At 36.3% G+C, this 27,430-nt stretch overlaps 1 protein-coding gene across 13 annotated transcripts in view; it reads left to right on the forward strand.

Annotated features, from left to right (window-relative positions):
• The window catches only part of LOC131545256 (IQ motif and SEC7 domain-containing protein 2), a 108,780-nt gene that overhangs the window by 28,298 nt on the left and 53,052 nt on the right, over window positions 1-27,430 (forward strand). Inside the window, exon 1 of one of the 13 annotated variants that reach the window (XM_058783907.1) lies at window positions 18,533-18,979. The exons of the other annotated variants lie outside the window; for them this stretch is intronic. Within the exon in view, the coding sequence (XP_058639890.1) occupies window positions 18,915-18,979 (65 nt within the window). The 5' untranslated portion in view covers window positions 18,533-18,914. Of the gene's footprint in view, window positions 1-18,532; window positions 18,980-27,430 lie in introns of those variants that run through there. 13 annotated transcript variants of the gene reach the window in all.

Here is a 27,430-nt window from a genome sequence, read left to right on the forward strand (position 1 = left end):
AAAAAAAAAAAAAAAGTCAAACAACACCTACATCACCACATGTTGTTCGGGAGGGTTTCAAGAAGAATTCTCCTAGCTCATCCAAAAACAAACTCCAGCATATTCAGTTATCAGACACAACTGGAACTTCAAATGGGACTGGCTTCTATGGTCAGATGAAACTAAAAAATGAACACTCAAGATGGGTTTGGTGAACACAGGGATAAAGAGTACCCCATGTGTACAATGAAATATACTGCTGTATTTTTGATGTTGTGGGCCTATATCTCTGCTGGAGGTCCTGGACATCTTGTTTAGACACTCAGCATCACTGATTCTATCAAATACCTGACTTGTGACTGACTTATAAATCATATAATGGGCCATGTTTGGATCTTCCAACCGTACAATAATCCAAACACAAACATCAAAATCAACACAAAAATGGGTCACTGGGCACAAAACCAAGCTTCTGCTATGGCCATTCCAGTCTGAAGAACTGAAGAGAAGAAGCACCAACATGGAGCTGGGTTTCTAAAGGGTCTGGAGTGATTCTGGATGAAAAAAATGGTCTCTGATCTCTTGTCAGGTGTTCTCTAACCTAATCAGGCATTATAGGAGAAATTTTAGAGCTGTTAAACTGGCAAATGGAGGTTTCAAAAAGTATTGAATAAAAGGGTACCGTTAATTGTGGCCAATGTGTGTAAGAGAAATACATTTATTTCATAATGATATTATTTATTTAAAATTCTTATTCTCCAATGAAAGGTTAGATTTTTGTGAATTTTTTAAATAAAAGATTAAAAGGATTAACAATACAGATTCATTTGCACAGCCTTCTTTGATCATATTTACCAAGGGTGCCAATACTTTTGGCCATGATGGTATATATATATATATGTATATGTGTGTGTGTGTGTGTGTGTGTGTGTATATATATATATATATATATATATATATATATATATATATATATATATGTGTGTATTTATGTATATATATATATATATTAGGTGTCAACGTTAACGCGTTAATCAAAAATTTTACGCGTTAATATTTTTTTACGCAAATTAATCGCTTGATAAGGTTTGACCCCAACTTCTTCCCGTCATCGCAGCGCGGAAGGTTATCTATCATTGAATGATGAGGGGACAGCGAACCAGTGTTACCAGGGTAACGGCACAAGTGGGCTATTTTGAAAATACAGTCGTGGGAAAAATTACAGAGCCGTGGGTTGCGGTTTTTTGGGCTACTTTTATAATGTACCGCCACCGCCCAAAGTGTATATAGACAAATAAAAATTAAAATAGATCCTTTTACTAATGTGTATTATACTTGTAATATATCCCTGGCAACTTAAACGGAGAGGCGGTTGTAACATCAAACAACGTGAGTTTCAGCAGAGCACATGTTAAGGCTTTTACACAGCAGAAATAAACATGACAACAGCCACTATAGATTATATAAGATACTAAACACACGATTACGATAGATATGGTCTGTATGTGATTTTTTTGAGTTGAATGTGTACATCTGAAATGCTCATTTGTGCTGCGATATAAATAGCATATTTTAACAACAGAAAATGACCAAATTCCACATGTGATCGTAAAAGGAACTTATTACAAACACTCAATGGTAGTTTGAAGTGAGTTCTGAGTAAAAGTGTACTATTAATCTCATAAATTGTCTTATGAAGCATTATGCTAATATTAGCTCTAATGCAGCTGCAGAACAGGTCCGATTCTTCTTCATAATGCATTTTGTCATAATACTTCACGTAAGGTCGCAAGAAATATTTTGTTGTATTTATTTAGAAATACTTTTGATAATAGTTGGGTAAATGTATACTGGGATTGAAGCGATGTGGCTTGGTAAACTTTTTATTGCCAGTATAAAGGCTGATAATGGCTGAATAAAAACAAAATAATAATGATAAAAGAATAATAAGGATTATGTCTCATACCTGGCGGAAGTGTGAAAGGTTCTGTTTCCTTAAACTAGTTTGTCATGCATTTCTTTTTCAACACATTTACAGGTAAATCCTAGTATTTTAAATTTGCGATTAATCACAGTCCACGACTGTGATTAACGCGATTAAATTTTAATCGATTGACAGCACTAATATATATATATATATATATATATATATATATATATTTATGTGTGTATATATATATATATGTGTGTGTGTATATACTGTATATATACTGTATATATTTATGTGTGTGTATATATGTATGCATGTGTGTATATATATATATATATATATATATATATATGTGTGTGTGTGTGTGTGTATGTAAGGGATAATCAACGGCTAGCTGTGCATTAAGCGATTTGAATGCACGACGTGGAGCCTCCGAAGTGCATTCAAATCGTTTAATGCACAGCTAGCCGCTGATTATCCCGTTATGCCATGGTCATTTACCAGCATTCACATATTAAAGATGTTAATAATATTTGCGCTGCAATATTTCACCGGAACGATAAATTCAAACGATAAAATGACGGTTGTTTTAGTCTGTATTACTATTCAACTGTAACTGTATGTTACTATGGTTACCAATGTTTATAGGAAGCACATTAATATTAATAAAGCGCATGAACGTGATTAAACTGACCTGGAACTACCGGTGCAGTTAAACGAATTTAATCAACACCTGCCAGCCAATCAGAATCGAGTATTCAGACAGACCATGGCATAAATATATATGTGTGTATATATATATATATATATATATATATATATATATCCAACAATAAAATGTGTGTGTACATATATATACAGTGGGTACGGAAAGTATTCAGACCCCTTAAATGTTTCACTCTTTGTTATATTATGCCATTTGCTAAAATCATTTAAGTTCATTTTTTCCTCATTAATGTACACACAGCACCCCATATTGACAGAAAAACACAGAATTGTTGACATTTTGCAGATTTATTAAAAAGAAAAACTGAAATATCACATGGTCCTAAGTATTCAGACCCTTTGCTCAGTATTTAGTAGAAGCACCCTTTTGATCTAATACAGCCATGAGTCTTTTGGGAAAGATGCAACAAGTTTTTCACACCTGGATTTGGGGATCCTCTGCCATTCCTCCTTGCAGATCCTCTCCAGTTCTGTCAGGTTGGATGGTAGCGTTGGTGGACAGCCATTTTAGGTCTCTCCAGAGATGCTCAATTGGGTTTAAGTCAGGGCTCTGGCTGGGCCATTCAAGAACAGTCACGGAGTTGTTGTGAAGCCACTCCTTCGTTATTTTAGCTGTGTGCTTAGGGTCATTGTCTTGTTGGAAGGTAAACCTTCGGCCCAGTCTGTCCTGAGCACTCTGGAGAAGGTTTTCGTCCAGGATATCCCTGTACTTGGCCGCATTCATCTTTCCCTCGATTGCAACCAGTCATCCTGTCCCTGCAGCTGAAAAACACCCCCACAGCACGATGCTGCCACCACCATGTTTCACTGTTGGGACTGTATTGGACAGGTGATGAGCAGTGCCTGGTTTTCTCCACACATACCGCTTAGAATTAAGGCCAAAAAGTTCTATCTTGGTCTCATCAGACCAGAGAATCTTATTCAGGTGTTTTTTAGCAAACTCCATGTGGGCTTTCATGTGTCTTGCACTGAGGAGAGGCTTCCGTCAGGCCACTCTGCCATAAAGCCCCGACTGGTGGAGGGCTGCAGTGATGGTTGACTTTCTACAACTTTCTCCCATCTCCCGACTGCATCTCTGGAGCTTAGCCACAGTGATCTTTGGGTTCTTCTTTACCTCTCTCACCAAGGCTCTTCTCCCCCGATAGCTCAGTTTGGCCGGACGGCCAGCTCTAGGAAGGGTTCTGGTCGTCCCAAACGTCTTCCATTTAAGGATTATGGAGGCCACTGTGCTCTTAGGAACCTTAAGTGCAGCAGAAATTTTTTTGTAACCTTGGCCAGATCTGTGCCTTGCCACAATTCTGTCTCTGAGCTCTTCAGGCAGTTCCTTTGACCTCATGATTCTCATTTGCTCTGACATGCACTGTGAGCTGTAAGGTCTTATATAGACAGGTGTGTGGCTTTCCTAATCAAGTCCAATCAGTATAATCAAACACAGCTGGACTCAAATGAAGGTGTAGAACCATCAGATGATCAGAAGAAATGGACAGCACCTGAGTTAAATATATGAGTGTCACAGCAAAGGGTCTGTATACTTAGGACCATGTGATATTTCAGTTTTTCTTTTTTAATAAATCTGCAAAAATGTCAACAATTCTGTGTTTTTCTGTCAATATGGGGTGCTGTGTGTACATTAATGAGGAAAAAAAATGAACTTAAATGATTTTAGCAAATGGCTGCAATATAACAAAGAGTGAAAAATTTAAGGGGGTCTGAATACTTTCCGTACCCACTGTATATTGTATACACACACAAATTTTAATGTTGAATAATCTCTCTCTCCAATGTAATGCTTAAATCTCATTCATTCTGTTGTGTGTATATTTAAATATGGAAGACACCTTGCTCCAGTTGTGACGTCAGTGTTGACATCTTGTGCACCATGTGACCACTGTAATTAATTAAATTTCAGTCTGTTTCTCACACAAAGCTCAAGTCTTCAGGCTTTTGAAGACCAAACAAGCCATAATGACATTTATGGTGTTTTAGTTATTTATGTATTCATTAACTTTTGCAATTTTGATACCCAGCAACGTACATTCTCATTTACTTTCAGTGGAAAAGATCACACAAAACAGTCCCGAATCGTTAATTTTGTGTTCCACGTAAGCAGTAACACCATACAGATTCAGAATGACAGGTACATTACAGAATTTTCATTTTTGGATGAACTGTTCTTCGAATGCTTCTTTGTTTATGTGTGTATGCGTGTGTGTGTTTGTGTGATATGTTGACAGCACAGCAAGTAGAAGTAAGCAATTATTTAGTGTAAGAGCTCTTCATAACATCACTTCGCTCCTCAGCCTCTGAGAATCATTCATTCTCAGCTTAGTTTCCATCGGGTTCATCTCACCACCGCCGAATCGTCATCACAGTAAATCTCACACACATGCTGTTCATATCTGAGCTAAAGGTGTTGCAATCTGCTGCATTTGTCAGGCAGACAGCAAACACACAAGCTACCAAAACCGAAAATGCCAGCAAGAGCCAAACCGATTCCTAGAAACTGACTCCAGAAGTCTTTTAAAATGTCAAATCACACCTTTAAAATGACAAATAAATATTTTAATAAAGTGCTATACCTCATCCCTGCATTTCTCCGTTACCCCGCACTGCAAAAAGCCCATTCACACATGTGTGTGCATGTGCACTCATGAGTGAAGTACACACGTGGAAGAGACCTGTCAAGAATGCAGCCTTTCTGCTCCTCAGAGAGAGAGAGAGAGAGAGAGAGAGAGGGAGAGAGAGCGAGAGGGAGTGAGAGAAAGAAGGAGGGGTGGTGGGTGTGAGAGATACAGGGTAGACTAGAAAAGGGGTTATTTTTTCCTCTGCTTCCCTCAGCCTGAATGGGACCTCTCTGTGGCTGCGTGGCGGTAAGCTCTCGTTCGTTTGTTCACTCCTCCATCCTTTCACTCTTTGACTCTCTGAATCATCGCACGTTTGTCTGTGGTATTAACGCTGACACTTAACTAAGCGGCTGCGTGGCACAGTCTTGCGATAACAGATGTGCCGTCCGCTCACCCTGAACGGGAAATATGTTGACTGCGGGCCTTTTTACCCATGACATTTTCAAATTCACATTCAGCTAATCTGGTTTATACTCTTCAGTGCATTTGATGCATCACGTTAACTATTACTTCCAATTGTCATTTAGTAAATAGTGCTGTTTCTTGCTGTGTAGGACAAGCAGACAGCTGACTCTCCAGAATATAGTACATAGCCCAGTAGTGATTAGAGTTTGACGTGAAGGCCCACAGAAGTACAACGTATTGCCCATTTATTCATTTTCATTACAATTGTAGTATCGTGTGAGGTTGGAAAGCGTTTGTTCTGGCTGCTTTTATGTAAATGTTGCTTTAAAAATAAACCCAGGAGCCTTTGGGGACGGAGTGAAGTGTCTTATGCCTGAGTGAGACAGAACTCAATAATTTACCAGTTTGGCCTGCCTTTGGGCAGCCAGTTATGTGGCCTGTTAGTGGTTAAGTCTTTGTTTCAGAAAATAAATTGATTTCATTTTTCTTATTTTGCCCAAAACTGATGTCTTTGTCTTTTTGGGAGAACAAAAGGCAGGAGGAAGTGAACATCTGCGTGTGTGAGAGAGGATGTGCAGCTTCAGCAGCACTGCTGTAACTAGGGATGTCGGTTTAACATTTTTAATTTTGTGTGATAGAAAAATAATAATAATAAAAATGTGATTAAAAATGTGATCGAAAAATAACACAATTAATGATGCCCCTGGATCTGAATGAAAAATTTGTAAGTAATTTTCCTACCGCCCGAGCATGACAATATGAAAATAAATGAAGCAATATATTATACTTCTAAGGGGCGTTCATACAAAATGCGTTTAAAAACATGAGTCAGCACTCAGGATTAGTAAAAAGAAATTATGCGCAATATAGTTATCAACCAATATTAGACAGATTTTCATTTATTGGTGTCAGTCAATATTGTATTCTCAATTAAAGATTAACTTTAAAAACACTGATAATGTAATAATTTTGTTAAATATAATCATTAGCAGATCTCATAATTTTCTAACTGTACATTTTAATGTTGTCATTTATTTATCATGTAACAGCATATTTCAGATATAATTATTAGATATTATTTTTATTTTTTGTGATTTTTAAAAAAAATATGTAATATAATTTGAATGCATTTTAATGTATTTAGATATCATTTTAGATATCATTTTTATATTATTTGGATATTTTAGTTAATTTAATATGTAACATTTTAGTGCATTATTTTAGTCTATAATATTATTTAATTATTTTTCAATTTATTAAGGTATATAATCAAATAATTTTTATATTTTTTATATATTTAATATCAGTCCTTTGTCGACTATTGACCATAACAATAATAATTAGTTTTAGCTTATTGGTATCTGCCAGAATTTTAATATTGGCGCATCCTTTGAAAAAAAACAAACAAACACAACAACAACAAAACGCAGCAAAGAATGCACTTTTAATGAGATGTGCACTGACAAAAATGGAAATAATGAAGAGAAAACAAAAATAGCTTAACATCAGAATTAATACTTACAAACATTTTCAAATGACCAAAAAAAAACTAGAAAGTATTATTCAGAGTATTCAGACACAGCTGCTATAAGAACCTCCTCTTGTTGCTGACTAATGATACACATTTGCATGCCCCGCCTAACTTTTCCTGATTGGTCTGTTTTGAAACTGGTATGCATAAGTTGCTCTGTGTGTCAAAAGTTGAAATAAGCATCCAGTTTTTCTCATTTATTGTGATATATTACATGAATTTATTGGCATATAATGTGTGTAATCTGATTTTAAATGTAATTGATTGTTATGATTTTTGTGCGTACAGTGTGTTTGTCTCATAGAGCTCAGAGACTAGAAGTGGTTGGTAATAGTGTAGCTAATAGCAGTGGGATTTGTACCAGCTGTGTTGTCGGAGACAAGAGGAGCATAAGGGAGGGAGATGGATGGATGGAAAGAATGATGAATTGACACATCTAGAAATGAAATGACAGGTTCAAAGATCCAGAGGGAGAACAAAATCCGTCAAAACCATCTTAGGAGAGGAGGGGGAAGGGTGTGAGAGAGAGAGAAAGAAGAAGAAGAGTGAGAGGTCATGTTTTAAATTAATAATATAAAGAAAAGCAGCTGGCTGCACACATGAATGTTCAGGCGTGTGAGAGAGAAAAAGAGAAAGTGAGTAGATTTATTAGCTAAAGAGGGCAGGTTGTTTAAGGTTAAAGATGAATTCCACCAGAATCGTCAGATTTACGGGGTGTGTGTGCACCCTTGGGTCTCATCTAGTGACAGAAGATTAACTGTGTCTGGTATAGGAGCACTTCTGGTATCCTCAGTCGGCAAGTACAAGGCTGATGGGTAATTTAGAGTTGTGTTCTGCTGAAGCGTACTTCTTAATGCCTCCTGACTCTCAGGAAAAGTAAACCCTTACAAAAAGTTCTTTGTGTTGATTGTGTCAAATGGTCATTTCATGGTGTTTTATATATACTGTGGTACTAAATGATTATCATATAGTATGTTAATGGTGCTCCACGGTGCTAGAAAAGACCACAATGGAAGCACAGTTGTTTTCATGTGCAGTGAAATATTATTTTAATGTTGTATTTTATTGCTTTTATTCTGCTGTCAAATATTTTTTTTTATAAATTGACAAATCCATAGCTGCTTCTTATATAATAAAATCATTTTAGCTTTGATCAATATTTCAGCCCATTTATTTATTTACTTTTGTCCTTGTGTATGTTTTGTCATTTTCAAGTATTTGACAGCAGAATGCTGTTTTGTGCATATTTCAAGTATTATGAGATGTTTTTATCTCTTCTATGGTTTTTAAACATTATTTTTTGAAAATGAGCTTGAATCAGTTTTTATGCAGTCTGAAAACTGGCTGTTCTTTTGTAACCTAAGTGTTTCTACTGAGAAGTGAGTCAGCGATCTCAAGCTGAGTGACAGCTGTCCGAGTGTCTCGATGCACTCGTTTTCATTTACTCTAGCGATGAGCGATGACTGTTTGTGGTCATTCTGCTGCGGCGTGCAACTGCAAACTGTGAGGGATTTAAGAAATTGTTAATTTGCTAATATGTTTCAGCGGGGATGACTGTGTCGGATTAATCTTGTTTGGTAGACAGCAAGTGTCAGCTTGTGGTGATCATGAAAGGGAGCTAAACGCAGATTAGTGCAAGCGCACATCAAAGGGCGAGGGTGACTCCTTTCTGCACGCGGCTGGAGATTATGGCGTCTCTGTTGGGTAGAGCCTTCACTTCTGGTTTATACAATATCACTCCAGTAAATGCTGATTATATGTGTGTTTGCATGAGAATATTTGAGTGTGAGTTTATATAAAAGTGTGAATGTCTGTACTGTGTGTTTTGAGTCCAAGCCAAGGTCACATATAACCTATGACTAAAGAGGCAGCAGGAGGAATTGCATGATTGGTTGAAACAATAATCCAAGAGAAATGGAAGGAATGGAAATGTTCGGCTGTAAAAGGGGACACAGTCTCTCAGACGGTTGTATGTTCATATCAGGATGTTTCCCCCTCAGGTGTTTTGCTCGTTTGCTCTGTAGAAACAAAGCACTGGCGACAGCAAATACAGTGACAGAGGAAATCATTGAATTATAGATGACAGTGTGGATTAACCAAGAGGTCAAGGTTTGGCTGGTTATCATTCTCTGGTTAGTCCCTGCTGGCAGATGCTGTAACTACACCATCTGGCTACGAAGAGCATGTTTTCCATTGACGGGCATTCAAAAGTATAAATACTCAAGCAAATGCTTTTCTTTTTAACCTTCTATTCATCAAGGAATCCTGAAAAAATATATTTAATGGGTTCCACAAACATAATAAGGAGCACAACTGTTTTCAACATTGATGATAAGACTAAATTTTGTGCACCAAATCAGCATTTCATGATTTCTGAAGGATCATGTGACACTGAAGACTAGACTAATGGCTGTTGAAAATTTTATACTGATTAAAAAAAATGTAATTGATAATCTAATGTCCATGTTCTGTGTTTCCTGCATAATTAATTAGGATCATTAATTGAATCACGTTGCGGTACAATGGCGTGCAGACGTGGCTGTTTGCTCTGTGTTTATTTATTCTGTGTGTAAATAAACATTTTTGATTGGACATGATCTGCGAGCTGTAAGCTTCAATTTCCCTGTGTCCTTATTTGGAATCCTGATTTGCTTTGATGTTCATTTTACACCCTAATAAAGTGTAGGGAGTAATTGCTGCATAATTAATAATGGGATAATGTGATTAAAAGAGCAGCTTATTTGTTGATCAAAAAGAGTCAGTATCACACTTTCTAGTGCCAGAAACTTGTTAAAACTAGATTATAAATTGCAGCACAGTGAAAAACCTTTGCAAAAAGTTTGTATTTGCACTCTGAGGGTTTTTTAATAGCAAGTACTAAAAAAGCAACAAGCCTTCAACAATTTATATTGAGCAACATGCAATTTTGTCCACCTTTAATTTCTACACTTAAACTATAGCCTGTAGATTATTTCAGAAGTTTTTCATAATTATATTAATTACCGTTAATACATTTCAACAATATTAAATTTCAGTGTTTCATTTAAAAACTTTTTGTGTGTAATCAATTTTAGTACTGTTGGGTTACCACTCAATGCCCGTCAATTTCTAAACAAATCTAGTTGACAACTACTGATATAAATAATTTCACATTAAAACACAAATACTAATTCATGCAGATATTTTAAAGGGAATAAATGATCTGAATTAGTGCACCCCTATAAATGAGGTCAAGCGTCTCTGAATGATGATGGCTGTTTTCAGCACAATGGACAGCTCCCTCCACCGTCCCGTCAGTGAGTTCAACCTCTAGATGGGACAGCTTCCTGCTGTGCATGTATGTAAACGTGTTTTCATCTCCTGCATAACGTTAGAATAACGGAACACAAACATGACGGTATGTACCTTGGTTTTGACCTCACGGTTTGGTATGGTTTTGGTACAGCAGGGGGAAAAAATGAAACATAAAATTGTCTTTTTTTTTTTATTAAACAGTGGTTTACTGAACAAATTGCTCTTTCTTTAAAAAAATTAAATTAGAAAATATATTTCTTAGGGATCTACCTCAGCTTATGCTATAAAATAGGGAGCCCCTTTTACATTACTAACAACAGAGCCCAAACTTAAATATAATAATCAACACTCAACTTCAAAAAATTGTATGCAAACATGTAAATTGCACATAATGTAGTTTTTAAATTAACTTCTATTTCTATTTGTTGTTGAAATATATTTATTTACACAGTGGCTGTCATAAATTATTTCATAACAGATTTATTTAAGCATTAAATAATTAAGACATCACTAGGTGAAGTAAAATATACTGAGTATATAGTCAAATTGTTTGTAAAACTCTCTTCTCTTGACTTCATTTGTCTAGAGAACTAACACGCCGTGGACACTGATATCTTGCCTGCGGTAAATGAAATGTTTTGTGGCATTTTGTTGACGTCTTTCCATGGTTAAAACACAGATCGAGTGATTACGAAGCATGAGATGTTCATTCATGTTTATTTCACTTTAAAACTAGTAGTAAAGAGATCACGCTCACTCTTGCTCAACGCTGCAGTTTGAACTGAGGCGTTTATACAGCGATCTCTCACACCAAATCAAAGAGCTTCAAAATGGCATTTGTTATTTGAATTTTCTGAAAAAAGTTTACATAATTTGAAAGATTAGACTTTGTTTCTTATCAAAATTAAATATATAGAAATCGGTAAGGTTACAATGAAATTCCACTCGTGCAGTGGTTAAAACAATGCTGTATTTGTTCGGTACACATACGTACCGAACCGAAAGACCCATACCGAAATTTGACCAAATACCAAATACGTGTACCGTTTTACCCCTAATTAGAATCGTTGTTGAGTCTCTTCAAATGAGCTGTTTTTAAACACCGTTCAATGGTCAAGTGTTTGGAGATTTTTGAAAATTAATGAATTCAGAAAGTATTAAACTGATCAAAAGGGACATTCAAAAGACTTTTATAATGTTGCAAAGCATTTCTACTTCATATAAATGCTGTTCTTTTCAACTTTCAACATTAAAAGAATCCTTTAAAAAGTTATAGTTTTCACAAAAGCATTAAGCAGCACAACTGTTTTCAACATTGACAATAATATAAAAAATGATTCTTGAGCACCAAATCAGCATATTAGAATAATTTCTGAAGGATCATGTCACACCGAAGACTCGAGTAATGGCTGCTGAAAATTCAGCTTTGATGACATTTTAAAATATATTAAAATAGAAAATAGTTATTTAAATTGTAAAAAAAAATATTTCACAATATTAATGTTTTATAGTATTTTGATCAAACAAATGCATTCCTTTTCCTCTTCCTTTCAAAAATAAATAAAAAAACTCACTGAGCCCAAACGTTTTAGTAGTAATGTACTGTACATGGTTAGCCTTAACTGAAATAATAAGCCCTAGTTTCAAGTTTTTTGTATTCTTAAACTGCAGTAAATTGCACTGCATTTCATTACCGTGTTTTCCAATAAGAATAATAATTAAATTAAAAAATCTCATTTTGGCGTTACCAGTTTTAATATTCTTTTTGACTTTTATCCCTAAAACAAGATTAACTCTAGTGTTTATGTGTGTATACTTATATTGTGTATGTGGTTATATGGTGCTACTAACCCCTCAGAGGTACATGAGCCCTCCCATCTTGTGCCAAATCCTGTAAGACAGTGTGAAACCTCGGTCGCCAAGGCAACGCCACTCTTGACTCTGGCTCCCTGCAACCCCTCCTACATCCGTTTCTCAGCAACCGTCACCAAGCAACTCTCTCATCCCCGCCCCCTCTCCCCTTCTCTGAATCCGCCTCTTCCAGAGAGAGTGACAGCATCGAGAAGGAGGGATAAAGGGTGGAAGCAGTGTGAAGAGAGAGAGAGAGATAATGATTCAAAAAAAGAGAGAGGGGCAGTATGATTACAAAGATTTGAGAATGAGATGGAGAGAGACGAGCAAGAGATGAGCAAGAGATCGGTAAACAGGATTACAGTAATGGACAAATACAGAGTAAAGCGAAAATGATAAATAGTGGGAAATAGTGAATCAGGAACAAAAAGGGTTGAAAGAAAGTGGCATGCTTTATTATTTATGGATCAATATCATGAAAACATTTCCAGGTCACCGTTCACTCCAAAATCAAAAGGAAATGTAATAAATTATAAAGCAAAATTTTATAACTTGCAAAGAAAAGGTCATGATAATTTTTTTAAACATTATTTTAATGACCATTATTATTTTATTGTATTATTGTTGTTTTTCTCACCAAGGCTGCATTTATTTGATCAAAAATACCATAAAAGCAGTAATATTGTGAAACATTATTACAATTTAAAATAAGTGTTTTCTATTTAAATATAATAATAATATGCTGATTTTTGTTTTTAGGATTATTTGACGAATAGAAAGTTCAAAATAACAGCATTTATTTAAAATAGAAATATTTTGTAACATTATAAATATCTTATCAAGTATATTAATGACAATATGATTTTTTTTTGTTGTTTTCTATTTATTGATCCTTGACTTAGGCTCTTCACATAACATTGAGTTCTCATGTTCTGATATAAACAGCATTATAAACTGAAAATATGATATGAATGCGTTTTCATTAGTGTTCATTATGCAGAAATCTTAATCTGAAGTGATGTCTCTATTCCTCTCAGCTGTTTGCACTCGCTGCATTCTGAAGCAGAGTCTTTCTGATCGCTCAAATGACCTAGTTAGACTTTATTAATATTGCAGTCAGCAGCACGTTGTATCGTTGTTCTTTGGGAATCATGAAAGGGGAAATGCGAGGAGACCGACATTGACTCCGCCCACCACGGGAGGCTGATAGAGCACAGTCATGAAGCATCATGTCTGTCCAATCATGTGGAGATTCGCATCACGTGGTGCCCTGGTGACATTAAAATAGACTGAGTGCTGCATGAGTACTAGCTCATTGCACATTGAGATGATGTATGTCTACAGTATTTCAGCAAAATTTCTATCATGTGGTAGACATCAACGTGTGCTACAGGAACATTTCATACTATATACCTAGGAGGTGATGTGTTTTCTCAGTGTGAAAGCATGAAACTTACCTGTGCATGAGCTGTGTTTGTTTTTGTAAAATTAAGCATGACTGTATTTTGCTTGCCATCACAGGAGGTTGGCAGAATGTAATTCTGCACAAAAGAATGTGCAATCGTCTAGCATGTTCAATGAGCCACAAATAATTGATTTTAGACCCTATTTAAGGGGATTTCCTAAAAATCCATCAAGTGATCTGTCAGTTATGCTTTCAGGTGCTCTACCAATCATCTGAGGCTTTTAGTGAAATCACAAAATAAAATGCAATCCCATTCCTCATATATATCCACTGACAATTTTTGGCAGTTTATTTGAAAGTATATAGGCCAAAACATCTCATAGAATTTGTGTACATGGACATAATTATGCAATTAAGGTGCATAATCCGGATAATTCTGTATTTTATTTTGAAAATGAATTGCTGTTGAAGTATTTTGATGCATTTCTGCATGTTATTGATGGTCGTGCCATTTGTTACAATGCATTTTTGCGATTTTTGGACAGTAATTTAGCCAACTCATCAATTCTCATTCATGTCCTTAAAAATAACACACAAGAGTGTGATGAATGGCAAAATGTAGGTCATGGGACTTTTACAAATCTAGGCCATAATTTTAGATTCTGTTTTTAAATGTTGATGAAAAAAATTGAGAAGTCCCCTAGAATTAATTTAGGATGGTCATGCCCAGATTAAAATTAATGTCCTGTTTTGTGGACAGTAATCAAAGATGATGTCTGCATGATACTGTATTCTGATTAAAGCAGGTGTAAGCCAGTTGTGTTATAAATGAACTGTGAATTTGAACTAATTATGTTTTACTATCACATGTTCTAACATTTGTTTAACCAATGAATTTCAATAACGTTTTCAGTTGTTCATGATTTACTGCAGAAGTATTTTTAAAATAATTTTATAAAGATTGCCAGGAGGATTTTAATTTGTATGTCCGGTACCAATCTTAAGAATTATGATATTTTAACAGTAAGTATTTGTGCAGTATCAAAAAAGAAATACAGGATTCTCCATGCAGAGCATAATCAGAGAGAAACAAACTTTTCCCGGCCTGGATATTACACATTTAATATTCCCTGGCCTGATGCTTCCAGGTTTATCATGACCGTATGAACCCTGAAAAAAAGAGAAAGTGACACAGGAGAGATGAAGTGAACAGAACACTGAGCAGCTTGTGCTGAAGAATGAGACAGATGACAAACATGGGAAGGAGGCATAAAAATGGTGGCTAATATGGAATATGATGAATTATATAAAGCTATCCTGAGGCCAGGGAGAGAGATGGAGACACAGATAGAGAGAGAGAGAAAGAAATATCACAAATCTCTCCTGTGTTTTGATGTCCATGCGAAAGATGGAGGCAGAGTGGGCCATTGTCAAGATGAGAAGGCTCAAGATACAGAGAAGAGACTGTTGTCACAACAGAGTGGGTTGAAAAGTCTCTCTCAGCGTGCTTCATTATAAGTCCACTGACAATAAGTAAAACATTAATTAAACTTGGATGTGCAAAATGAGGATAGAAACAGAGAGTGATCTCTTGCTTATCCACACTATTAAAGGGGTCATGACATGGATTTTTTTACAATTTTAATATGTTCCTTGAGGTTTACTTATAATGTTAATAAAGTTTTTGCGCAAAAAACAAATATGTGGAAAACTTGTTTTCAACCCTCATCTAACCCTCTGTCTAAAACGACCTGTTTTAAGGGGCGGGTCCTTTAAGGCTTGTTGTCATTGCATAGGAAACAGTATCAACGCCCCGCTCCCTCACTATTGCATGTGAGTGTTTTGACAACCTGATCAAAGTAAAATGGTCATTTCTAGACAAAACATTATTAAATAATTTAAGTTACGGTTTGTGAGGCAGCTGCAGTCAGATCTTCATCTTTCAACAAATATTTATTTGTGAACTCTCCATGACACCAGTGTTAGGTGTAACGCATTATTAAATAAATAAAATTTATATTAATTAATTTAATTAATTAATTTAATTACTTATCCACTGAAAAAGTAAAGTAAGGGATTACTGTTCATTTTTAGGTAATTTAATTACAGTTAATTATAAAGTACTTGTGTTACATACAGTAAATAATTTCAACAGTTCTAAAATCAATATTGAATTTGAAATCTAAATTTACCGTCTAAAGATAAAATTGAATGCAGCGTCTTTAACCCTCTGCGCGCCAGCGCGTTCACTTTGTTTTTCCTGATTCACAGAGAAAACTTAAATACTCAGACACAGATAAGACTAAAATCAATCAAATCTAAAAAGGGCCTACTTTTATTTGTGTACATTGACAATAACAACAAAACATTATGCTTTTGTAAAACAAACAAAACAAACAGGGTGCGCTTTCTGCTGTCTAGGTCTCCGTGAGCAACATTCTACGCATCACAAACTCAGCGAATACTTGACACAGAGACATGAGAAATATGTCTATTGAAAGCTTGTAGTGTCTACTTTTAAATGAACGAATTCAAATCGAAAATGAATATTCCTGATTATGTAATCCATATGAAAGCGAGGTACAGTCTTTCCCGTATCTGAGCTCATTATATGCAGTCACCTGCACGCAAACGCCCTCACCTAGATACAAAAAATAGATAAAAAATTAAATAAAAATCAAGAATGATCTAATTTTCATCGTTTTTGAAAGAAGACCTGCTATGAGGAATTTACCTCAGAAGAACAGCACGATCGGACACGGCTTTATTCAGCAGAGAAGATAATTTCTGTAATTTATTCTTACCTACATTAGTTAACGTGTTATTTTTACATAAACCTGTATGGATTTTACTAGTTGGGCTTTTCCTGAACATCTTGTCAAACTGAAATGTATTGTTTAACTTTTCTTAAGCTTTTTTGTTATTCAGATATTTTGCAGAGTATTTCTATTTGTTAACCAAAGAAGGTTACATTTTTTAATAAAAATGTTTAAGTATTACAGTTGTTTTGAAGCTAAAAGGATAAACTATTCTATGTTTGACTCAAATTGAAAGAATAAAGTTTAATTTCTATTAAGGTTTATAGGGATTTTAAGATGTAGTCTAATTAGCGATTTGAATAATTAAATTACTTATCGAGTAACTAAGTTACTTTTCAGACAGAGTAATTAGTAAAGTAATTTAAATACAATATTGATGATGTAATTAGTAATAGTAATTAATTAATTTTTTTAAGTAACTTACCCAACACTGCATGACACTGTGCCTCGTTTACAAAAAAAAAAAAAATCCTCCGATCAATCCCCTGATACGATCCGGGATGCCATTAAAAATAAACTATCCACTTGTACCTTAAGCTGGGACTCTTCTGATATCTGTACAAATACGCAAACGAGCTGTTTAAACCAAATGCATCAAAGCGAATGTTCTTTCTCTCCATTATTCTATTAACAACAGACTCAAGCTCGTGGACTGTGTCAGAAAGCAAATGTGCATTTGTATACAGTATCCAGTGTGAACAAGATAGTGGCAGTGATTGTAATTTTTATTTGCTTTTGACACAACACGACACTCGCATTCAGCATAATCAAGTGTCAGCCGTTAAAGGGATAGTTCACCCAAATATGAAAATTCTGTCATTAATTACTCGCCCTCATGTCATTCCAAATCCGTAAGATCTTCGTTCATCTTCGGAACACAAATTAAGATAATTTTGATGAAATCCGAGAGCTCTCTGTCCCTCCCATAGACAGTGTAACATAAACAACCCCATAAACAATGTATGCTATGTCAGCAGCACCACGCAGAAACGTTGTTTTCATTTAGATCAAAGTGTAAACAATTAGATCATGCGTCAGCGTAGCACCGTTTAGCACCACACAGATACGCTGTTTTCGTTCAAATCAAAGCGTAAACAAACATAGAAAGTGTATCTGTGTGGTGCGGCTGACACAGAACAGCGTACGCAGTTTGCGTCCAGCAGATACTCTCCAAAATAGCGCTACACTGACGCAGAGGAGACGAATTGTTGAATAAAGTCATTATTTTTGTTTTCTTTGCATACAAAAAGTATTCTCGTAGCTTCATAACGTTATAGTTGAACCACTGATGGCAGATGGACTATTTTGACGATGTCTTTCATACTTTTCTGGGCCTTGACAGTGTTAATTGTTTGGCAGTCAATGGGACAGTCACAAGCCTCCTGGTTCTCATCCAAAATATCTTAAATTGTGTTCCGAAGACGAACAAAGCTTTTACAGGTCTGGAACGACATGGGGGTAAGTGATTAATGACAAAATTTTCATTTTGGGGTGGAGTAACCCTTTAAGCATACAAAGACCTCTTCTATGTCAAAAGATAAAGGGAAATTTGGTTTCTCATGTCATGACCCCTTTAAAAAGGTTCTTTATTGGCACCTGGTTCCATGAAGGACCTTTAACATATATTGAAACTTTTCAAATGCGTAATTTATAGTGTTAAATTGTTATTTGAATTTTTAAAAATGTTTTCAAACTAGAAAAAAATGGTTCTTTAAAAACTGTTCATTGCATGGTTCTAGTTTTAGTGTTCTACTATGGCTGAAAAACGCCCTTGAACCTTTATTTTTAGGAATGCACTTTGTGAAGTGGCGCGAACTGAGTGATAGAATTGACCACCAGATTGACACCATATGGTTCCCCTGGACCGCGCGACGAATCGAGATGTGACTCACACAGATTATGTCACATGACACGCTGATTGATCTTAATGGCACCGAACAGAGCCTGTCAGATGAGTCGAAGCAATGATGCCTGAGGTGCGGATCATGCGCTGCGAACAGGAAGCGGTTTGCCAAGCTCTGCTGGCAGACGCGTTTTCGCGCCCTTACTGCTGTGTCACGCTGGCTGCACGAGCCTGAAGAGATTCAAAGGATTGGGGGAGAGAGAGAGAGAGAGAGAGAGAGAGAGATGAACGAGAGGGGAGGAGGAGGAGGAGGAGGAGGGTGGCCAAGGATGAGAGAATGAGCTTCTCATCAGCTCCTCGCTAATGACAGCACATGAAATCGCAAATCATGCCTTTTAAAGCGAATCCTACTCCGCGCGCACGCCGTGAGGGACGCTGTCAGCGCTCGAGCCAAATTAGCGATCAAATGAAATAGCGCTTGCGCATCAGGACGTGTTTCTCGCAACAATGTGGTGCATCAACTGTGCGTCGGATAAGACTCCAGCGATTCTTCATAACAAGCTTGTGTATTGGTAAGACGCAATGTTGTGACTCCTCTTTTTTCTGACACGTCTGGTTGGAATATGTGGTTTGTTTTCCCGTGGTGACTGGATTTTAATGAATTTGTTAGATTCGTTTATTTAAATGACCCTGTTGTGAGGCATCACCGGGAAAAACAACGTACAGTAAAAAAAAACGTGCAATATGCCTGCGCACGAGTCCTCTGTGCATTGTAAATTGAAGCGCATCTTTAGCCGCAGAGAAAACGCTTGAGGCCATCGAGTCAGAGGAAAACACTGCTAAAAACAGCCTTTAAATTATAGGTTATTACGTGAATACCTGTAATGTATGGAGTTTATGAGCTTGTGCAGTGGTCTCAGTTTTTGAATGCATGCTCTTGGCAATGACTTGTAGGTCACAAGTTCCCTCAACACAGTAATGCCCTCATTTGAAAACAAGTGTAGTACTGACTAATGCTTGAATCTTTTTTCTTTTCTTTTTTGAGTGCTGAACTGTAGCTACATATGGACATGACTGGTGTTTATTCAAACATATTACAGTTGAATGAGAGTTCTGAAGCTTGCTGCTGTCCTGTGAAGTTGGTATGACCTGTTTGAACACACTGGTGCTCTTCTTCAATAAGGAGGCAAAATCCTGTTTTTATTTAAGTCTGGTGTAAATTAACTACTTTCATTAGATTTTTACCCAGTTTCTGCAGAGCATTTACCTTACATTGTCAACAAGAAACCAATACTCCACTGTAAAAAGTGGTAACCTGTAATTGTTACCTTGCAGTGAAGAACTATTTCTACCTGATTTGACCCGTAAAATGAGTGTTATTGGTATAATGTATTTAGCTTGATTCAGTCATTATTAAATAGCATTTCTGACTTGAATAAACCTGTTAATTTAGCGTAGATGTTACATTTTTTTCAAGCTCTTTTTCAAGTCATTTATCAAAATTTCAAGTTTGTGTTTTTTAATACATTCTTTTCTACAGTAAGCACAGAATATTTTGTATTTGGCTATTCTTATTGAGAGTTACCTTCTTTTTGGACCATTAGTTAACCAAACACTGTAAAAACTGCAGGTGTTATGATGGTCACAGTGTATAATGTAACTGAGCAGAGTGCTCACTAAAAACCTGTTCACTCACAGGTGATTTTTTCAAGTTAATTTTCTCTCTGATATGACCTAAAGTGGTGATCCCTGAGTTGTTTACTTGGTAATTAGTTAATTCGTTACACAAGTATGTCCGATTCAGACCAATTTACGGACTGATTGTGACCATGAGAAACAGGTTTTATTGCACTGACTGCTTAATTGGCCAGTCGTAGCATATTGCGTCATATTCATTCTGTATCTTTTTGTTCTGTCAATTATTTCCTTTTCCGAATTTTGAGGAGGCACTCGCTGCATTGGTTCCTCACAAAACGCCCCTGGCTGAAGGAACATGTTGTGTTCCATAATGCTTCAAACTTCTTGTTCTTACACTGGTACCATGAAGGATACAGCATCCAGATCTGAGTCTTGTCAAAAAAAACACGATAAAACTCTTTAGTATGTTGTGCAGAAATGGGCTGTGGTGTTCTCTCTAGGCTTTCTCTCTGTTTTTCAGCTGGCGGGGGGTCTTCTGAATCCGATAGTCCTCTCGTGTGAGGGGTTTAAACAGTGCTGGAGAGATTTCAGCTGTTTCACAGACTGCGAGAGTTGCGACACTGTCAAAGAGGCAGCAAGAGACGGAGTATGTGAGAGAATCACTGTTCTTCAGCAAGTGTGCTGCTAGCAAGTTGGTCTTGTGGTTTTTTTCTCACAGTCTCCGTCATGATGACTGTCAACCATTGCAATAAGGAATTATTTATTAAACGCTTCAGCATTCTTGATGCACGACTAAGTGAATGTAAGCAGGCTGTTATTCCTGTGCAAGGCCTTCAGATTCATACTCTGACCAACTGCTTTCTAGTCAAATTCTATAATGAATTATAGAATTGATCTTAATCTTGAATTATATGTTTATTTTTCTGCATACTTTTAACTTTATGAACTTTTGAACTTTGAACATAGTGGTAGTAGCCTTTCAGCAGCATGAGTTCAAAAATGCTAAAGATTTCATCGGAGCTTCGAACTTCTCTTCCTCTCTTTCTCTTTCTCTGGTCATTTCCTGTCTGTTTTAATGCGTTGGATTTGAGCCACAGCCACAATTTTCATTTGATTTATCTTTACTCACCTTAATTCAGTTTTATTTCCGACTGTGTTTGGGTTTTAGCACTGTGCAAAGTTTTTCTTATCCATGTCGCTGTGTTTACATGCACAGATTTTTGTCAATCTATTCAGTGTGTATAAGTATCTAGTGTATCACATTCATTGTAAACACATCTCTGCACATACGAAAAGTGGCATTTAGTTACCATAGCAAGAAGCTTGTGAGTCCTGTCAGAGAAAGAGACTGAGTCAGCTGACTAAAGAAGTTATGCTACTCAGCATGGAACCTCACTGAATAATTGGCATGTTTTGCCTTTCTAACATGTCTAAAAATATTCCAAAAAAGCTTTCTTCTCATGTTGCTAACTTAACTTGGTGAAAGCAGTGTGTTGAAGCCTTGCATAGTGTTGGGATGTGCATTACATTGTCCAAACTGAAGCCATAGGCACACCATACTCTCTCTTACAAGTAGTGTTGGGATTCTGATTCATTTTATTGAAATAGTTTGCTTGGAAACAAACATGTCAGTGGTTTTTATGTCAAAGGACAACAGGGGATGGACTCGGAAAAGTGGAAAATTATGGATTATGGAATGGTATTTTGTAGGATATATAAAAATCGGATATATCAATGTCACGATACGATATCGATTCTCATACCCAGCGATACGATATTTGCTGATACCTCAAAAAATTCTACGATACGATTACGATTCGATTTGATACAGGAGTATATCGATTGATATATCGATATTATGATATTATGCACCTACTTTAAACAACCATCTACATTTTTATTAACTCACAAATGCAACCAAAATATATAACATGAACATTTATCTGAAATGATCACATCCTGTACCTCAATAGGCCTACACTTTTTTTTTTTCTTTTTTTTTTAAATAATAAAGAAAATCAACAATTGGAAAAACAGTTCTGGCTGCTGCTATGGGCTCAGTGCTAAAAACTTTTCTATATATAACCAAATTACAAGCAATAGCAGAAAATAAATACAATAGAACAAAGACACAAGTTCAATAAACAGTGCTTTTCAGGGTTTTAGTATTTGCGCGGAGTAGACGTGGCAGTCTGTGTGCGTGCACTTCAGATGTGTGCGCAGAAAACTTCTCACACAGCACTCGACTGTTCTGCAAACAATCCTGAGCGTCTTTTATGCTCACCTTGTGCCTTCGTCCTGTGGCTAGTGATTTACACAATGATTACAAAATTGGTCTCATTTTTGAAAAAGGTTTCTATTTAGTGAAAAATTTGCCTTATTAAATGAACTATTATTTATCAGTTTTTTCCCCTTCTGGGACCTGAAATAGAGGAATTTTGGTCAATATTGATAATTAAACAATATTTTGCTGAGTGTGTTTTGTGCTGGCACCTTGGCTGGTTTAGGTCTGTCATGGATAAATAAATATGACAATAAAACCGCCAGTAGGTGGCAGCAAGTCCCTGTTTTAATAAATGACTTACTGAATCATTCATTTCAAACGATTCGTTCAAAACGGCTGATTCAGTAGAAACAAAACTAGTGAGACCATCGGAATGGATTGTTGAATCACACTGGCTCACTCGATTCGTTCAAAAATGAAACGGAATGAAACACTGTGTTGCTATCATAGGGTTGCTATACACTGTTGTATAAAACTAATAGCACATTTGTGCTTGCGGCCTCACGCACATGTGCTGATATACAGAAAAGTACATTGCTTGTGCAATGAATATAAAAACGTAAAAACTCATACATGGGTATTTTTGTTTCATTGCTGGAATTATGAGGGCATTCTAACTGTATTCGAATGGGCTTCATCGCGCAGGGAATGCTTTTGGACTCAAGGTTTTTTTTTGGGTTTTTGATAATGTCAGCTCTCCTATTGCCTCTCAGTCCCTCACAATCACACGTATATTGTCAGGAGAATGTCTTTAAATTCTAATCAAGGAAAAATCATACCTTCTGTTGTCGTCTTTTTAAAGAACTTCAAAAGTTGTGCTTGAACCATTTTGCATGAAAAATTACGAAATTGCTTCTGCTTGTGCGCAGCTTGTTACAGTACCAAATTCTGATTGGCCAATTGCCGTTATTTAGTTCGTAAATGGTCATAAGTAGAAAATTTTAACATTTCATGTGCATAAGTTTTACGTAATACACAAAATTAATAGTCCAAATGGGATGGTAAGGGGGATGGTGGCTTTACAGAGGGGATGCATTTTGTCATTTTTTTTCGACCAGGGGGATGCCATCCCCCCGCATCCCCCCTCAATTCGAGCCCTGGTTACAACCCTAGTATTTTGGCCATAAGCGAAGGTTTCAAGTTAAATGTCTTATTACAAACATAAAGCTTTTCAATCCACAAGATGTTAATAGGTGGACTGGAGTTGTCGATATACTTGTGGATTATTGTGAAGTTTTTTCAGCTGTTTGAACTCTCCTTCTGACGGCACCCATTCACTGAAGAGGATCCATTGGTAAGCAAGTGATGCAATGCTGTATTTCTCAAAATCTGTTCTAATGAAGACACAAGCTCATAATGTACATTTTGGATGGCATTTGGGTAAATAAATTTTCAGCAAATGTTTGGGTGAACTATTCCTTTAAGTTAAGTGTCATTGTGGTTTGACTGTAATAATTTATATAAGAAGTTAATAACTTGTATATTAATAATAAATTATATGATCATTAACTGTGGCAACATCTCCAATATGCGTCAAGAGACCTACCTGCAAAGCTACAGTACTGTTAAAAGTTTTAGGCTCTTGTGTAAAAATGCTGTAAAATGAGGATGCTGTCAAAAATAATGTCATAAATAGATTTTCTTTATCAATTAACTTCTACTAACTAAATTAAATCAACATTTGGTGTGAACATCCTTTGCGTTTAAAGCAACTTTTGCCCTCGGTGCATATTTTTTTCAGGTAGCTTTGCAGGTAGGTTTCTTGAAGCATCTTGGAGATGTTGCCACAGTTCTTCTGGATTTAGTCTCAGTTTGTTCTGTTTCTTCACATCATTCCAGACAGACTGGATGATGATCAGATCAGATCTCTGTGTGGAGCACTGGCTGTTGTCAGACTCCTTGTGCTAACAAAAATCTCACTGGATGATTACAGGTAATGGCAAAATGAATGTTTGGACATGTAAACTGATATTTCCTACTGACACACTTCAGCAAAAGATAGAAATAACTGACTTAAAACCATTTTTTTTAGCTGGTGAAAATACTAGCGTTCTAATGATTTTGTCCACCACTGTGTATATATATTTGTATTTGCCCCTTTTGAAGTTAATACCCGGTTTGAGTTGAGTTAGTCAGATTATTAGCCTGATGTCTGGCTAAATTTAGAAACCTGAAATGGTTAAACTGAAAGATGTCATTATTTTTCTTCCTTGAACATCCGTCTTGTTCAGACAGATCTTCAGGAGTTCAAAGCAGTGTGTTACTTTGTATTTTCAGCAGTCCTGCTATTTTAAGCCTAAAACGTTCACGTTGTCAGTGTTTCTCTCTTCTGTGCTGCTGAAGCTGTGATCCGGTTTGGTGTAAATGACAGGCTGCTTGAGGTTGTGCAAAAAAGCGAGACCGTACAGCGCTCTGTGTCGTGACAGGCAGCAGTTTCATTCCCCAACAGTGCGTTCTCAAGCTGAGCCTTTAGTAATGAACGCAGAGATGATTCCCAGGGCCACTTCAGCAGTTCTGGCCTGTAGCTTTAAACAGGAAGTGCTCTGTTACTGCCAAACACTGCATTTTGAGGGAGTGCAGAAATGACGTACGCTCTCTTTGGCTTCTGATGCTCACTGCGTGAAGATTTGTTGTTTGCTGAGTGTGCAAAATGAAAGCTTCCAAAGCTATATGATCCACTCCAAAAATAGTAACATTATGTCATATTTGGACATCTAAGCAAGTAAACAAATGTATAGTTAAAATGTATATATTTGCAGTATAGTAATTCATATGAATGACATGCCAAATAATTATTTATACACTTGATTTATTAGTATATTTAATTTAAAATGACTTTGTTCTTGACTTTGTTCATTCATATCCAGTTTCACGTCTCGTTTTAAAGGGATAGCTCACCCAAAAATGAATAATTGTTTTTTCATCCACAGATCAACAGTAAAGTTGGGTCACAATTCACTGTCGTTGTGTGGAAAAGAGCAGCACTGCCATATTTTTGTATTCCCTTCTTGTTCCATGCAAGAAAACAAATATGATTTTGGAATGACATGAGGGTGACCAAATGATGACAGGTTTTTCATTTTTGGGTGAACTTTCCCTTTAACAACCTCCTGCAGTGACACATTCTCTCACTGTCTCACACCTTTACCTGCATGACAACAGAGCTGCACATGCAGTACTCTCGAGAAGATGGTGATTTAGAGACTGTATGTTAACTTTCCATTTCAAGAGGAAACCATGTGCCTGTGAGTGTGAATTAAGTCTAAATTCAGAATCCAGTTTGAAAGGTGCAGAACTGTGTCTGCATCAGATTTAGAGCACACTAAAAAAATGAAATTTCTGACATAAGTCATCATCCTAATTAGAAAAGCCACCTGCACTGCTCTTAAAGCTGAAGTAATAGTTCACTGAAAAAGTCTGTCATTATTTACTTGCATGAATAATGTATGACTTATGTTCTTCTGTGGAACATAAAAGAAGGTCATTTAAAGGAAATTCCCTGTATAGACAAAAAAAGCTGTGGAGACATTTTTTAATCTTCTTTCATGTTCCACAGAAGAAAGAAGTGTTTCTTTCTCTTTAAACCTGAATTTGTACTTTTTTTTTGGACTCTTTATATTATATGACTAACTGTATGCAAACAATGATTGTGTATCATTGTTTGAGCAGATGGATATGAATATTTTCTGTGTAATAACAACATTTCAGTCTGTTTTAACATATGGCTTCAGTTAATTTGTATCTTTGGATTATGTGATGAATAGAAACAAAGTTCAAAAAAGAAATCAAATAGAAATCTTGACATACAGTCATGGCCAAAAATATCGGCACCCTTGGTAAATATGATCAAAGAAGGCAGTGAAAATTAATCTGCGTTGTTAATCCTTTTGATCTTTTATTAAAAAAATTCACAAAAATCTAACCTTTCATCGGATAATAAGAATTTAAAATGGGGGGAAATATCATTATGAAATAAATGTTTTTCTCTAATGCATGTTGGACACAATTATTGGCACCCCTAGAAATTCTTATGAGTAAAATATCTCTGAAGTATATTCCCATTCATATTCACAATTTCGAGCATTCCAGGGTGATTATGAACATGAAATTATCCAGCCATGGCTTCCTGTTTCACAGAAATATAAATAAGAGGGAAAACAAAGCCCAAATTCCCTTAATCATCCATCACAATGAGTTAAACCAAAGAATATATTTCTGATGTGCAGCAAAAGATAATTGAGCTTCACAAATTAGTGAAGTGGCTTTAAGAAAAGAGCTAGAGCAGTGAAAATTCCCATTTCCACCATCAGGGCAATAATTAAGAATTTCCAATCAACATAAAATGTTACGAAACTGCCTGGAAGAGGACGTGTGTCTATATCGACCTAATGCACGGTGAGAAGGAGAGTTTGAGTGGTTAAAGACTCTCCAAGGACCACAGCTGGAGAATTGCAGAAAATAGTTGAGTCTCGGGGTCAGAAAACCTTAAAAAAAAAATTGTCAAGCAGCTCCTACATCACCACATGTTGTTTGGGAGGGTTTCAAGAAAAATTCTCCTAGCTCATCCAAAAACAAACTCCAGCATATTCAGTTATCAGACATGACTGGAACTTCAAATGGGACTGGCTTCTATGATCAGATGAAAGTAAAAAATGAGCTTTTTAGCAGCAAACACTCAAGATGGGTTTGGTGAACACGGCGATAAAAAGTACCCCATGTGTACAATGAAATATACTGCTGTATTTATGATGTTGTGGACCTATATTTCTGCTGGAGGTCCTGGACATCTTGTTTAGACACACGGCATCATGGATTCTATCAAATACCAACAGATAAAAAATCAGTATAAGTGACTGAGTCTGTTAGAAATCTTATAAATGGGCCATGTTTGGATCTTCCAACCGTACAATAATCCAAACACAAACCTCAAAAACAACACAAAAATGGGTCACTGAGCACAAAACCATGCTTCTGCTGGCCAGAAAATGACTGGGGTGAACTGAAGAGAAGAAGCACCAACATGGAGCTGGGAATCTAAAGGGTCTGGAGTGATTCTGGATGAAGGAATGGTCTCTGATCTCTTGTCAGGTGTTCTCTAACC

Source organism: Onychostoma macrolepis, chromosome 08 (assembly GCF_012432095.1).
Source record: "Onychostoma macrolepis isolate SWU-2019 chromosome 08, ASM1243209v1, whole genome shotgun sequence".
Lineage (NCBI taxonomy): Eukaryota > Metazoa > Chordata > Actinopteri > Cypriniformes > Cyprinidae > Onychostoma > Onychostoma macrolepis.